At 41.9% G+C, this 13261-nt stretch overlaps 1 protein-coding gene across 1 annotated transcript; it reads left to right on the forward strand.

Annotated features, from left to right (window-relative positions):
* The first annotated feature begins 278 nt into the window (after nucleotides 1–278).
* On the forward strand, nucleotides 279–10344 carry LOC101159876 (cysteine-rich protein 2). Its single transcript, XM_004083406.2, has 8 exons — nucleotides 279–471; nucleotides 7258–7352; nucleotides 7434–7491; nucleotides 7560–7688; nucleotides 7855–7923; nucleotides 8046–8140; nucleotides 9654–9711; nucleotides 9831–10344. Exons 1-8 carry the CDS (start codon nucleotides 426–428, stop codon nucleotides 9893–9895), a joined length of 615 nt encoding a protein of 204 aa, XP_004083454.1. The 5' UTR covers nucleotides 279–425; the 3' UTR covers nucleotides 9896–10344.
* The last annotated feature ends 2917 nt before the right edge of the window (nucleotides 10345–13261 follow it).

Genomic DNA, 13261 nt, shown 5'->3' on the forward strand with positions numbered 1-13261 from the left:
GTCTCTCTAAGCACCGCTACTACTGCGCGCCTCTGCCATCGCATCGCGCACGAGAAGGACTGGTCTAATGAAGAAAAAAAATTTGAATTAAAGATTTGTCTGAGAGCCACATGTGACCATCAAAAGAGCCATATATGGCTCGCGAGCCTTAGGTTCCCGACCCCTGCTTTAGAGTGTTCACTTTAAAAAATCAGAAAAGAAATTTCTTAGAGAAAATGGACCAAAAAAATTATTCTTAATTATTTGAATGATCATGAGGGATTGTGACGTAATGTTTAGGGCGGAGTTACACTGAGGGAGCGAGCGGAGGGCGAATGTGAGTCTCCTCGTCATCGTTTGTTCATCTGCAGCATCCTCAGAGGTGTGTCTGCGCGCGCGGGCTGCAGACAAACAAACCGACTGAAAGAAATCATCTGCCCCAACTGATGATGGCGTCAAAATGCCCAAAATGCGACAAGACTGTCTATTTCGGTGAGTGCACAATTCCCCCTGGTACTTCCTCTAAGCACTGTGGATTTTTTTCTAGCTCGAAAAGATCCTCTCTAGGGCGTTTTTATTTCAATTGTTTGCATTTTCAAAGAAAATAAAAGGTGTGGAAGCATTGATGGTTAGGGATGAATGAATCTCGAGCGCAGATGAAGGAAAGGATGAGGAATGACGCCCATTCAGATCTTCACAAGATGCCTTCATGCAGCTAAGAGGCATTTTCAAAGCTGAATTTGATTCATAAAAATAATCATTTACAAACAAAACATGAGACGCAATTAATTATTTTTATAATTAATTTTTATAATTTGTCTTTTTTTTATCTTTCTCAATTTAAAAATTTTAATGATCCTTTTTAGTTCATATTTATTTAAATAACATGTAAACCACTTTTTAAAAACACTTTATGTCAGTTAAAACGACTTCTATAAGGCTTATTCAAGCAAAAATGTTCCCTCAGTGAGGGCTGCTTTGACCCGTATAAGGTTAGATTTTTGAAGCTCGCTTTCAAATTTCAGAAGATCCACCCTTTGTGGATTAGGTTAGGAACCCCCACTTTGTCCCAAGAAATCCACAGGGTTCCCTTAAGTTTGGATGTTATCATTTTCATTTGATGGACCAAAAAGGTCTAAACAGAAATGTTAAGGTATTTTTTATGAGGCTTAAGCTATTTATAAGGCACTAATGTTAGCTCCTGTTTTCATAAAAATGGTTTCTTCCACTAATTTTTGAGTAAAACAGAAATTTTCTGCGAGCTACATTCTTGACTAAGTTGCACTAAAATATATTGAAAATAATTCACGTTAAAGCCCCTAAAGCTGGTGGATCATAACTGTAAAATGTCCCTCTTGATTCTGAGCGACAAAGGCATTTTGTCATTGCGTGGGAAGGGAAAGTGGCTTTTTCCCTCCCCATGATCCAAAAATATGTCAGCTGGGGAGTCAAAGGCACCAACACACAACTCTGCAGTCCACATCAGTCAGTAATGGCTTCACTATCTGTGGATAAGATTACAGTGAGCCATTAACAGACCTGCAGGCTGGTGGACATCAAGCAACTGGATCATCTGACGTTTGAAGTGAAATCCATGCAGAATAACTTCTCAGACAGTTTGTTTGTCTGGTGGCAAAAACGCCGCACATTCATCAGATTAGTGGCCGCGACGGTGCTGAGATTTACAGATGTTGTAAATAATTTAGTGATTGCACATTTGTTGGATGGATTGATCTTCTTTTTTTGTTCTTTCCTCTTCATCTCCCTGGAGAGCAGCAGGCAAACCCCACCCATCAGCTAGAGCCAAACAATGCGACTGCAGTAAATCTAATACTTTGGATTTATCATCTTCCTTTGGCTGCCTGTTTGTTCTGGATCTTGGAGGAAAAAACTAATTACATTTCCACAATTTAAAGAGAAAAACCGCCTAAGGACACAGTGAACAGATAAAAACAGTGCCAAAAAATATATATATATATATATGTATATATATATATATATATATATATATATGTATATATATATATATATATATATATATATATATATATATATATATATTTATTATTATTATTATTATTATTATTATTATTAAATCTTAAAGAAAAAACTACCCTAAACATAAAATAAATTACTGTAAAGTCTTTTATTAATTAACAGCAAAAGGACTTGATGCAGTCATTTTGCTTTTCCTTGTTGTGGTCACTCTTATGGTCGTACATCGTTTTCCGTGAATCACACTGACAGACTGTGAGTCAAAACAGGAAGTGTTGGGTTTTATCGGACTCGTAATCTACTGAGATATTTTGGGACGAGAAGAAAAATGATGACGGAAAGTTTGTTTTGGTACAACTACCAACTATTCTCTTGGGGATAAAAAAAATGAAGCTTCCTTCAAAAAATGTTGTTGTAAATGTTCACAACAAAATTCCTACACAAATTTAAGAAAAAAAAATATATATTTTTTTTTACAAATTCTGCCATGATTTTTCTGACTAAAAGGTAAGTACCTTTGCTAAAAACAAACTTTTTGCACCAGAGTTACAAAGGAACAAGTTTCATGTTACATTCAAATTGGTTATTTGATTTATTTCACGCTCTTTCCAAAAACAAGTTTGAAAAAGCAAAGAACATTTTTCATATCAAATTAACATATTGATCCATAAATTGATTACAAAATGCATAAAAGAAAATGATGCTATCCTCTGGACATTATAACTACTTTTAATCTTAACGAGACATATTTGCACTTATACACAAATGTTACATTTAAATGTGTTTCTATTAATTTTTCCTCAAAAATTTAGTTTTACTGCTTTGTTTTTAACCAATGACAAAATAACAACACACAGACAAATAAATATAATCTAAAAGTCAAACTAAAAGTTACCCCATGTAGCTTAATGCTGGAGAAAAGCTCTTGTTCTATTCAAGAACAAAATAAATCAGTTAAAGACTAACAAACACGTCAGATGAAAGGAAATGTGTAGCCACAAGGGGGCCCAAATCTTGGTCTCCCTGTGCCGGTCCCCAGCCCGGAAAGAAAATACAGGATTGTGTCAGGAACGGAATCGGTCAAAGTTGATCCGCTGCTGCGACCCCTGAAGGGATTTGCCGAAAGGTGAACAACATGGAAAGATGTTGGGAAAAGGGATGGACGATGAAAAAACTTGTAGCAAGTAACTGAACTCAGAATGAAAAGATGAATGAAAAAAAAATCCAAAAGAAATCATTAAAATGCAAAGAACCAGAAAAATCCAAAACCAGACAGCCAAAACTATACAAAAAATACAACTGAACAACAAATGATAACAAAGAAAAGAAACCAAAACTCAAATATTCAGATTTTCTTTTTTAGTCAAAAGTGAGAAAGGTAGTTGGTTACCTGGTGCTTTGTCTGCACTAAATCACTGTTTAGGTCATTAAAAATAACCAACTGAAAATAATATTTAAAACTTAAGATTGTCTTTAGGATGCTAAGCATCTCTTCATTCTTTATGCTTCTTGATTCGTGCATCATTTAAAACATTTTTTTTTGTCTCATAAAGAAACAAAAGAGTTTAGTGTCACTTCAGTATTTGCTGGAAAATGAAACAGTATTTGACAACGTTTCAATAATTACTTTTGTTCATTTTTTTCATAATTAAATTGTAATGAAATCTTCACAAAATATTTACTTCAGTGGATAAATATATCTAAAAAAGAGAAAGTAGAACTTGCTTGGATGTGGAGAACATTATCATACTTCAATTCAATTCAATTTTATTTGTATAGCCCAAATTCATAACAGTCATCTCGATGGGCTTCGTACTGGTAATTGAAAAAGTAAAACATAAAATCAAAAGGATCCTGAATTCCTAGAATTCAATAGGAAAATACTAAATTGAACTAACAAACTAAGCTGCCTTTAGATCCTTCTTCGCGGTAAAGAAAAACTCCTTAAAAAAAAAAGGATTCCGGAAAAAACGAAGAAACCTCAGGGGTGCCCACATGAAGGAGGGATCCTCCCCCAGGACGGACAGGCGATTTACCAGAACTCATAGAGAAGAATTAATTTTTTAAAATCTACAACTACACATTTAAAGTCCAGCAGACGAGCTTCATCCAGACGGAGTTGGGGGGTGCGAGTCGAGCCGGAGACAGGATCCACAGCCAGGTGTAGGAGCAGGAGCAGAGACGAGCCAGAGACGAGGTACACGGTCAGGTACAGAGCAGAGACGAGCCAGAGGCAGGATCCACAGCCAGGTGTAGGAGCAGGAGCAAAGACGAGCCAGAGACGAGGTAGACGGTCAAGTACAGAGCACGGATGAGCCAACTGGAATCTGGAAGCACTCCCACTCCCCAGGAGGGGAGAGGGAAAGAGGGACAATACATGAATCGCACTGCACCAAACAGAGGCATGGAGAACTAAATGATGAATAATAATCAAGAATAGAGAAGAGAGGAAGGGTTGAAGTAGATGAGAAAAGAGGACAGAACCCCAGTGCACCATAGCTACCCCAGCTTCAACTTCTAGCAGCCTACTAAAAACAAATAGTTATTGTTATTACGTTTAATTTAAACACATTAACGTTAAGTTAAATAATCTCTAAATACTAGCTAGTCTGACAATAAGCCTGTCCAAAGAGGAATGTTTTCAGTCTAACTTGAATGTAGAAACTGTGTCGGCCTCTCTTCCATGAGCTGGGAGCTTATTCCATAAAACAGGGGCTTGATGACTAAAGGCTCTACCTCCAACTGTACTTTTACTAATTCTAGGAACCACAAGCAGTCCTGCATTTTGCGAGCAAGTGTTCTTATCGGATGGTAAGGGACTATGAGGTCCTTAATATAGGACGGGGCATATAGGACGGGGCCATTCCATGTAAGGCCTGATAGGTTAACAGGAGGATCTTGAACTTGATTCTAGAATCAACTGGGAGCCAATGGAGCGAAAACTAACACAGGAGTGATGTGATCTCACCTGTTAGTTCCAGCTAACAATCTAGCTGCTGTGTTCTGAACAAGCTGGAGACTTCTTAAGGAACTCTTAGGACACGCTGCTAACAAAGAGTTCCAGTAATCCAGCCTCGACGTAACAAACGCATGGATGAGTTTTTCAGCATCACTCTTAGAAAGTATATTTCTGATCTTAGCAATATTCCGCAGGTGAAAAAAGGCAGTTCTACACGCCTGAGATATGTGAGCCTTAAATGATAAATCCTGGTCAAGTAAAACCCCAAGGTTTCTAACTGTGGAATTGGGGGCTATACTTATGCCATCCAGGGAGACTATTTTTAGGACCTGGTATAATGACCTCTGGTTTTTTTTGGGTTCAAGAGGAGGTAATTAATTGTCATCCAGGTCTTGATGTCTCTGATGCAGGCATTAAGTTTCTCTATATTGTCATTCTGGTCAGGTTTCATGGATAAATACAACTGCGTATCGTCGGCATAACAATGAAAATAAATGCTGTTTCCTGATTATGTTTCCTAGGGGTAGCATATAAAGCATAAACAGGATGGGTCCTAAAACTGAGCCCTGTTGGACTCCATAGTTAACTCGAGTGCACTGAGAGGAATGTCCATTTACATTAACAAACTGATACCTAACGGATAAATAGGATTTAAACCACTGGAGGGCAGATCCTCTAAACCCTATGCTCTAATCTATGGAGTAAAATACCGTGGTCGATAGTGTCAAATGCTGCACTGAGGTCTAACAGGACCAGAATAGAAAGTAGTCCCTTTTCTGAGGCCAATAACAAGTCATTAGAGACTCTAACTAGTGCAGTTTCCGTACTGTGGTGAGGTCTAAACCCCGACTGAAAGTCTTCAAAGTGGCTGTTGTCCTGTAGGTGGCAGTAAAGCTGCCTATATACAACTCTTTCAAGGATTTTAGAAATAAAGGGGAGGTTTAAAGTTGGTCTATAGTTGGCCAAGTTGCTAGGATCCAAACTGGGCTTTTTCAGAAGAGGTTTAACAACTGCATATTTAAAAGACTGTGCCACGTAACCCGTTTCCAGAGAGGCATTTATCATTGTTAATATGGGATCATTAATTAGGGGAAAAGTTTGTTTAAAAAGTCTAGTGGGAATTGGGTCTAACAGACAAGTTGAGGATGTAATAATTGATGTTATTTCCACTTGATCCACAATAGTGAAGCAGTCTAATGTTACAGAGGTTTCTAGGGATGCCTCCACTTCTACCGCTTCAGCCTGTTCTGGGCTGATAGTAGGAATAACTTGATTCAACTTATGTCTAATATTTGAGATTTTACTATCGAAAATGTAAGAAAATCATCAGAGCTGAGAGAAACAGGAACATGTGGTTCTACTGAGCTCTGACTGCGAGTTAATCTAGCAATAGTGCTAAAAAGAAATCTTGGATTATTTCCATTCTCTGATATTAAGGTTGAATAGTACTGGCTTCTAGCTCCACGCAGAGCTTTTTTTAAATAATTTAATAGGCTATTTTTCCAGGTATTCAGAGACTGCTCTGAACAGGAGCGGCGCCATTCTCTATCCAACTTACGGGTTACTTGTTTAAGAGAACGAGTTTCAGCGTTAAACCACGGTGCTACTTGGTTTTGTCCGACGAACTTAGGTTTCAGGGGGGAAACAACATCGAGTGTACTCCTGAGGGCTTGGAAGGCATCATTAACAAAGTGGTCATTTATACTAGGACTGATGCTATGGGAGCTGGTCTCAGAGTATTTTCTCAGAATGTCACTAAGTACTGGCTGAACTGTGTGTTTAAACTCAGACACAGAACGGTCAGTTAAGGTTCTTCTAAGCTGTTTCTTATTCACTGGGGCAGTAGCATGTTCTAATGTAAACTGGAAGGTAATCAGAAAGTGATCCGAAATGATAATACTGTATTCATCTTACCTTAAAAATTGTCTAACCATTTATATCACAGAAGCTGCAAACAGGCTGCTACAAAGCTGAGAGAAATAAAACTAGGAGGAATATTTATTATCTTATCAGCAAAGTTTGATAGACGTTAATATGAAAGGATAGTTTGAAAGGAGCAGGAGGTTTTATGGAGACAGGAATGTGAGTCACCACGCTGCCATAAAGGCAGTGGAAAGAATGTGCGGTGCTGATATGAACTCACAAGAGCGCATCGAGTGTTTTCCATGGCTGTGACACACTTACATAGCTCTCAATAGATTTCAGCTCGAAATAAAATGTTCGCTCGCTCATTATTTATACCATTTTTTTCTTTAAATAATGTGTTTTTTATGCATCTGTCTATTTGTATTTTTCTTGAAACAACAATAATTTGGGTTTCACAGCGGAGAAGGTGTCATCTTTGGGTAAAGACTGGCACAAGTTCTGTCTGAAATGTGAGCGCTGCAGCAAAACATTGAATCCAGGAGGTCATGCTGAGGTAAGACAGGGTGAAGATCTTCCTCATAAGGATTATTATTTTTGTCTTGTAAACCTCTGTTTGCCCCTCTTTGTGGTGCAGCATGATGGAAAGCCCTACTGCCACAAGCCCTGTTACGCCGCCCTCTTTGGACCAAAAGGTGGACTTTTCTCTCATCTCTTCAGTCAACAATTCCAGGTTTGCATTTTCAACACTGTTGTGTTTTAGGTGTCAACATAGGAGGTGCTGGTTCTTACGTGTATGACGCCACTGCCAACGAAGCACCTGCAGCGGTTTCCATGGAAACGGACTCCAAACCAGAGGAGAAAAAAGCTTCGGGACGTGGGCCCGTGAAGGGTGAGAAACCTACTGTACAGAAGTTAATATAACATCTACTGTAAAGCGAACATTTAATAGGAAAATATCCTATTTTAGGATGAGCTAATTAACTTTCAAGCAACTTTTTACAGATAGTTTCCTCACTTTAGTTGTAAAACGTCTCATTTGGTTGTTCCTTTTTCAGCTGCAAGCTTCTCATCCTTCTCTGGAGGCCCCAACATTTGCCCCAGATGCAACAAAACTGTATATTTCGGTGAGCAGAGGCACACCTGCATTATACAAAGTATTAGTGTTTCTAATATTAAAGTGACTTAATCAGCTGGTTGCCGCGGTGACTGTCACCACGGTGGCCTTTCTGTGGGCGCTCGTGTACAGCTGAGAAGGTGTCGTCTCTGGGGAAGAACTGGCATCGGCCTTGTCTGCGCTGTGAGAGATGCAGTAAGACTCTGGCACCAGGAAGCCATGCAGAGGTGAGCGGCGCTGGTCCACCTTTGACACTTTCTAACAACCTCTGCTCTAACGTTTATTACATCATTTCCTGATCCTGTTTATCATTTTTTTGTTGTGAGAATCCAATTTTTATTTTAGAACCCACTGGATGGATTAAATCACGTTTAATATGTATCATTAGTGACGACTGTGGAGAATCGGGTTCCTTTTTTCTAAATCTTGTCTTCAGGTCGGTACAAACCAGGAGCGGCCAACACTGCTTTCATTGAAGATGTTTGAAATAGTACTTAGCTGCTCTTTGGTTGCTGTAGGAACATAAGGAGATGGTTGCTTGGTGCAATAATGTGCTACAGCCTATTTATTAACAAAGGTCACATATAAAGGAAAATTTGGGATAAAAAAGACTGAATTGTTTATCCCCAGTGTAGAGACTTGCATGAGTCTTATCAGACTCCTAATCCTGTTTTTGGCATCAGCTGGTAACTCAGCCGGCAAACCAACAACAGAGCTTAACCACGGTCAGTTGAAAACTTTAACTTTCCGGTTAAAAAACGACAGATGATGCATTTGAGAAGCATTGACATAGATTGAAAAATTAAAATAGTGAATTTTATTTCTTTTTTTCTCAAAGTCTGACTCCGATCTTCTTTTGATCAAAGCGTTCCCGGTTTAGGTACAATAACCGTTCGGCCTATAACTACCGTTCGGGGTCCTTTCGACTGAGGATAACGTCACACTACGGTAGCCCCACTTGGACAAACTACATAGCGTCCAGATCTGCTTGGGTTCTACATATTTTCATTTTCATGTCTCCTTTTGTAATATAAAGTTCTTTTCCCTCTTAAGTTGTGTCTGACATTATTCTTTGTATTGTTTATAGAGAGATTTTGCCACAACCCACTTTGTAAAAAGTTCTGTGGCTGTTAGAATGAACCTGCTGCTCAAGACGAGCGAACCGTGTCTCTGATCAGGGCAGCTGGAGTCTCGTAGCTTCGTGTTTGCAAGCAGGGAAGCTGCTTTGTTATAGTGTGCGGTCCAGAGAAGGGTTCTGACCGCAGTCCGTTCTGCTGCAAAAGCACTTCATAATAATCATAACAATAATAAAAACACGTTTAGAGGATAATTTCGCTCTGTGTTGGAGCTCTGTTTGTTTACAACAGACTTCATAGTTTCTTCTTCTATGGTAGTATCGTAATTTGTCCAGACCAATAACTATCTGAGACGGCATCGGATCAACAGACAGCCAATCACATAATGTGACGTCAGCACTAGTCGAAGGACCCCGAACGGTAGTTGAAGGCCGAACGGTTATTTTTTCATCTGCTCCTGATTCTCGATTTGCATAAAGAAATACTCAGAAATGCTATTTTAAGCTTAATTTCCTTACTCTATGTCCTATATCATCAGACAAACAGCACAAGAACATTTTAAAAACACCATTTTCATCAAAGTGGGTCTTTAAGGATGTGGTTAATGTAAAAAATGATAACACAAGCTCACAATTTAAAAGCAACTTTTCTGTTCCCGTTGCAGCATGATGGACAACCTTACTGCCACAAACCATGCTACGCTGTGCTGTTCGGGCCCAAAGGTATAGAGCTACGAATAAATACATTTTTTATTAAGAAGTAAATCAAACTTAAGGAGAAGACTAATGAAATATACAGCACCAAAATATGATGATTAATTTTAAATATATGATTTTGCCAGGCGTTAACACAGGAGGCGTTGGAAGCTACATCTACGACGATCCTGAAGCCAAAGAAGAGCCTTAAAGCCTCGGTGCTGCTTCCAAAACAGACGTCCTGGAGTTTCCCTCGTTTGCCGTCATGGCCACTCTGACAAATGATCTGATTTACGCTACCAGTGATAGATAAATTTTTATTGTATTGGTTTACTGATTTGTATTTAAATAACCACCCATGACGTTCAAATTTGCCGTTTAGTTTGTCGGTTCTCTTTGCCAATTGGTCATAAGGGATTATTATAGTGAGTTAAAGCTCTGGTGTTGTTCTTTTTGAACAGTAGTTTGTGCAGATATGTGAGCTCTTACCACATGTACTGGGTGAAAATATGAAGTATCTATTCTCCGTTTTATTGTTTAGTTTAACTTAGCTTTTAAAAGAAACAGGATGTCGTTGTGATTAATGCATCTGAAGTTTGTGCAGCCTGGGTGATCTTGATCATGTTTTATACAATTAAAGTTAGTTTTAGAAAACCTGAAGGTTGGTGGATGTGTGTTTGCTTTTACAAACTCCATGACATGAAGCATTATATTTGTATTTACAGGTTTTTGAGCTATTTAATTCAATTTGATTTGATCTATACAGACCAATATTACATTATAATTGTCTCAACAGGCTTCACTAATTGTACAAAAAATTTAATTGGTTATAAAATTCAATAGCTGATTGCTAAAGGAAACTTAAAGGACTAAGCTAAACTGGGCATCCCTGCCCTTAGACCGTCCTTCTTGGTAAGGAACCCCCCAAAAAATATCAAATTCCACGGGGAAAAAAGGACGAAATCTCGGGGATGTCCACATGAAGGAGGGATCATCTCCAAGGACGCACAAGCGATGCACCAGAAATTTAGCTAATCTCACCCTAAAACTACATGTTTTGATAATGTAGCAGATGGGCTTCATCCAGATGGAATGAGGGGAAGGCTGGGGACGCGAGGCGAGGTCCACAGCCAGGTACAGGAGCACAGATGAGGCAACTGGATCTGGAATCACTCCCGCTCCCCTGGAGAGGAGTGGGAAAGTGGGACAGTACATGAATCGCACTGCACCAAGCATGGAGGACTAAATGATAAATAAATGATCAGAAATAGAGGAGAGGAGAAGTAGATGAGACAGAGGACAGAACCCCAGTGCACCATACTTTCCCCAGCTTCTAACTTCAAGCAGCCTCCTAACAATCAATTTTTATTGTTATTAAATGTAATTCAAACATGTTAATTCGTAGTTAAAGTAAGATACATGCACTATGGCACATATGGCAGATGGTAATAACAATTTACATATTTGCATATTAAAATTTTTTTTTTTTTTTTTTTAACTTGTCCTGTCCAACAGCTAGGCAGACAGATGAGAGCTGAGGGCCTCTTGTGTTGGACATATTTTACTTTAACAAGAGGGGTTATTAATCTTCAGACAAACCAAAGGTATGTCTGAATAAACCCCTTTTGTAATTGAGGCCAAACTTTATTAATTTCAATCATGTTTGAAAATCTTTGGTGTTGGACCGGACGGAAAAGGAAAGAGGGGAAGAAGAGAGAGGGACGTTAGAGAGAGGGGGGGGGTAGGAGGGTGATAATAGGAGGGGAAGGGGGGTAAGACCATGAAGCAGCATAAAGCAACAAGTTTACTGGTTGTTAATCATTATGGTAAGGTTCAAATGTAGTACAAAAAGGGCGGGGCCTATCCACACACACACTCAAATGTTATAAACACACCTGCTAGCTGCAAAAATGTCCACCTGTCGACATGTACACAAAACAGATAGTGTTCACACGCATACTTATGCCTTAAAACCAACTAGTGTGAAATATTTCAGTCATTCAATCATGCAAACTGTTAGTGCAAAGGTGAGCTAACACCTGTGCTCAGGTGAGTGTTTATGTTCTTCTAAAATGGATGGTGGAATGTGACAAGAAGGAGGGAGAGTGCCCAGCCATCCCCACCCCAAGACCCCCACCGCAGCAGCAGTGGCAGCCGAAATCCCCCCAACGCCACACGGGAACCGGCAGGGAACAACCGCCGCCCGGGCGACCAAGCCCGCCACCCAGGCCAGGGCCAGCAGGACCGCCGCAAAGCCCCCAGAGCCAGAGAGCAGGGAGGCACGGAGGGAAAGAGAGCGCCGCCCCAGCCCAACCAGGAGAGCAGCCCCCCCGCCGCGCCGGGAGCGCCCAACGCAGGGCCCCACCGGAGAAGGACGCCCACAGCCCCAGACGAGCACCCCACCACCACCCAGGAGTTCCGGGCATCCCCCCGCCCCCACCCCAGGTACGAGCCAGGACCCCCCAAGGGAGACCCGCTCCGCACTCCAGGCAGCCATCCGCCCGGCCCACGGTTGGTCCAGGGAGGAGCAAGGCAGGGGCCCGCCGCCCCCGCCCCGGAGGGGGAACCCCGGGGAAAAAAGAGGGCCCACAAGGGGTATTATAAATACGGCCCGACCAGGCTCGGCCATGTTGGAAGTTTGGCGGGGCCCAGCGCTCAGGGGCAAGGACCAGGACCCACCCCCCAGGGACACGAACACCCCCGGCTCAGGTGTAATATGAACCCCCCCACCGTGCGGAGAGAGCACCGCCGGGCCCAGGGAGCCAGCACCCAAGGGACACGGCCGCCATCGCCAAGGGGCCCGCACCCCCCAACAGGGAAGGGGTAGGGGACAGATGGACCCAGGTCCCACCTTCCTTGCAAAATGTGTGTGCGTGTATGTGTGTTTGAAAGGGTGTGTGTGTGCATGTGTGTGTGTTTATGTTGGAATGTATATGTTGAAGGGGGAGGGGTGTGTGTACTAAGGGGGGGGTGCAGTTAAAATTGGCGAGTAGGGCACTAAGAGGACATCTCCTGATTACTCACAGTGATGTCCCCTCACCCTCCCCACCAAGGGGCCCTAAATGTCTAAGGTGCGGTTAAAATTGGCGGGTAGGGTGCTAGGAGGACGTTTGCTGCTTGCTGGCAGTGATGTCCAAGCACCCCCCCCCCCCCCACCAAGGGCCCTACATGTCTAAGGTGCAAATAAAACCGAAAGAGGGGGGGGCCACTCCATACAGCAACCAAGTAAACCCCCCCCAAGGCGCATTGCAGGCTAAACCCCCCACCCCCTCACCTTAATATGAGGTTATATGAGGAAGGGGGTAAGTTGGGGACAGCTGGTAGACTGTCCCCCTGGTGGTCAAACAGCTGTCCCCCCACCCCACCCCAGACCCCGCAGCCGAAGCGGATGACACCCAGAGCGACCGGGGGCCCCAAGAGGGCTGTCCCGTCCCGCCCCGCCCCAGAGCCAGGGAAGGGCCGATCCCAGCCCCAGGTGTAGATGGACAGCCCATCCGGCGCCGCTGGGCCCCCCCGAGCAGGGCCCCCCGCCAACCCCCCCAGCACAGGCAAAGGGACCACCCCCCCAAGCCAAGCC

Source organism: Oryzias latipes, chromosome 24 (assembly GCF_002234675.1).
Source record: "Oryzias latipes chromosome 24, ASM223467v1".
NCBI classification, from domain to species: Eukaryota; Metazoa; Chordata; class Actinopteri; order Beloniformes; family Adrianichthyidae; genus Oryzias; species Oryzias latipes.

What these genes read in the sequence shown, in the direction of transcription:
- LOC101159876 (XM_004083406.2), top strand. Translation starts at nt 426, where the DNA reads ATGATGGCGTCAAAATGCCCAAAATGCGACAAGACTGTCTATTTCG. An exon ending in GGGACGTGGGCCCGTGAAGG is followed by an intron (nt 7,689 to 7,854) that starts GTGAGAAACCTA and finishes TTCCTTTTTCAG; the next exon opens with CTGCAAGCTTCTCATCCTTC. An exon ending in TGTGCTGTTCGGGCCCAAAG is followed by an intron (nt 9,712 to 9,830) that starts GTATAGAGCTAC and finishes TGATTTTGCCAG; the next exon opens with GCGTTAACACAGGAGGCGTT.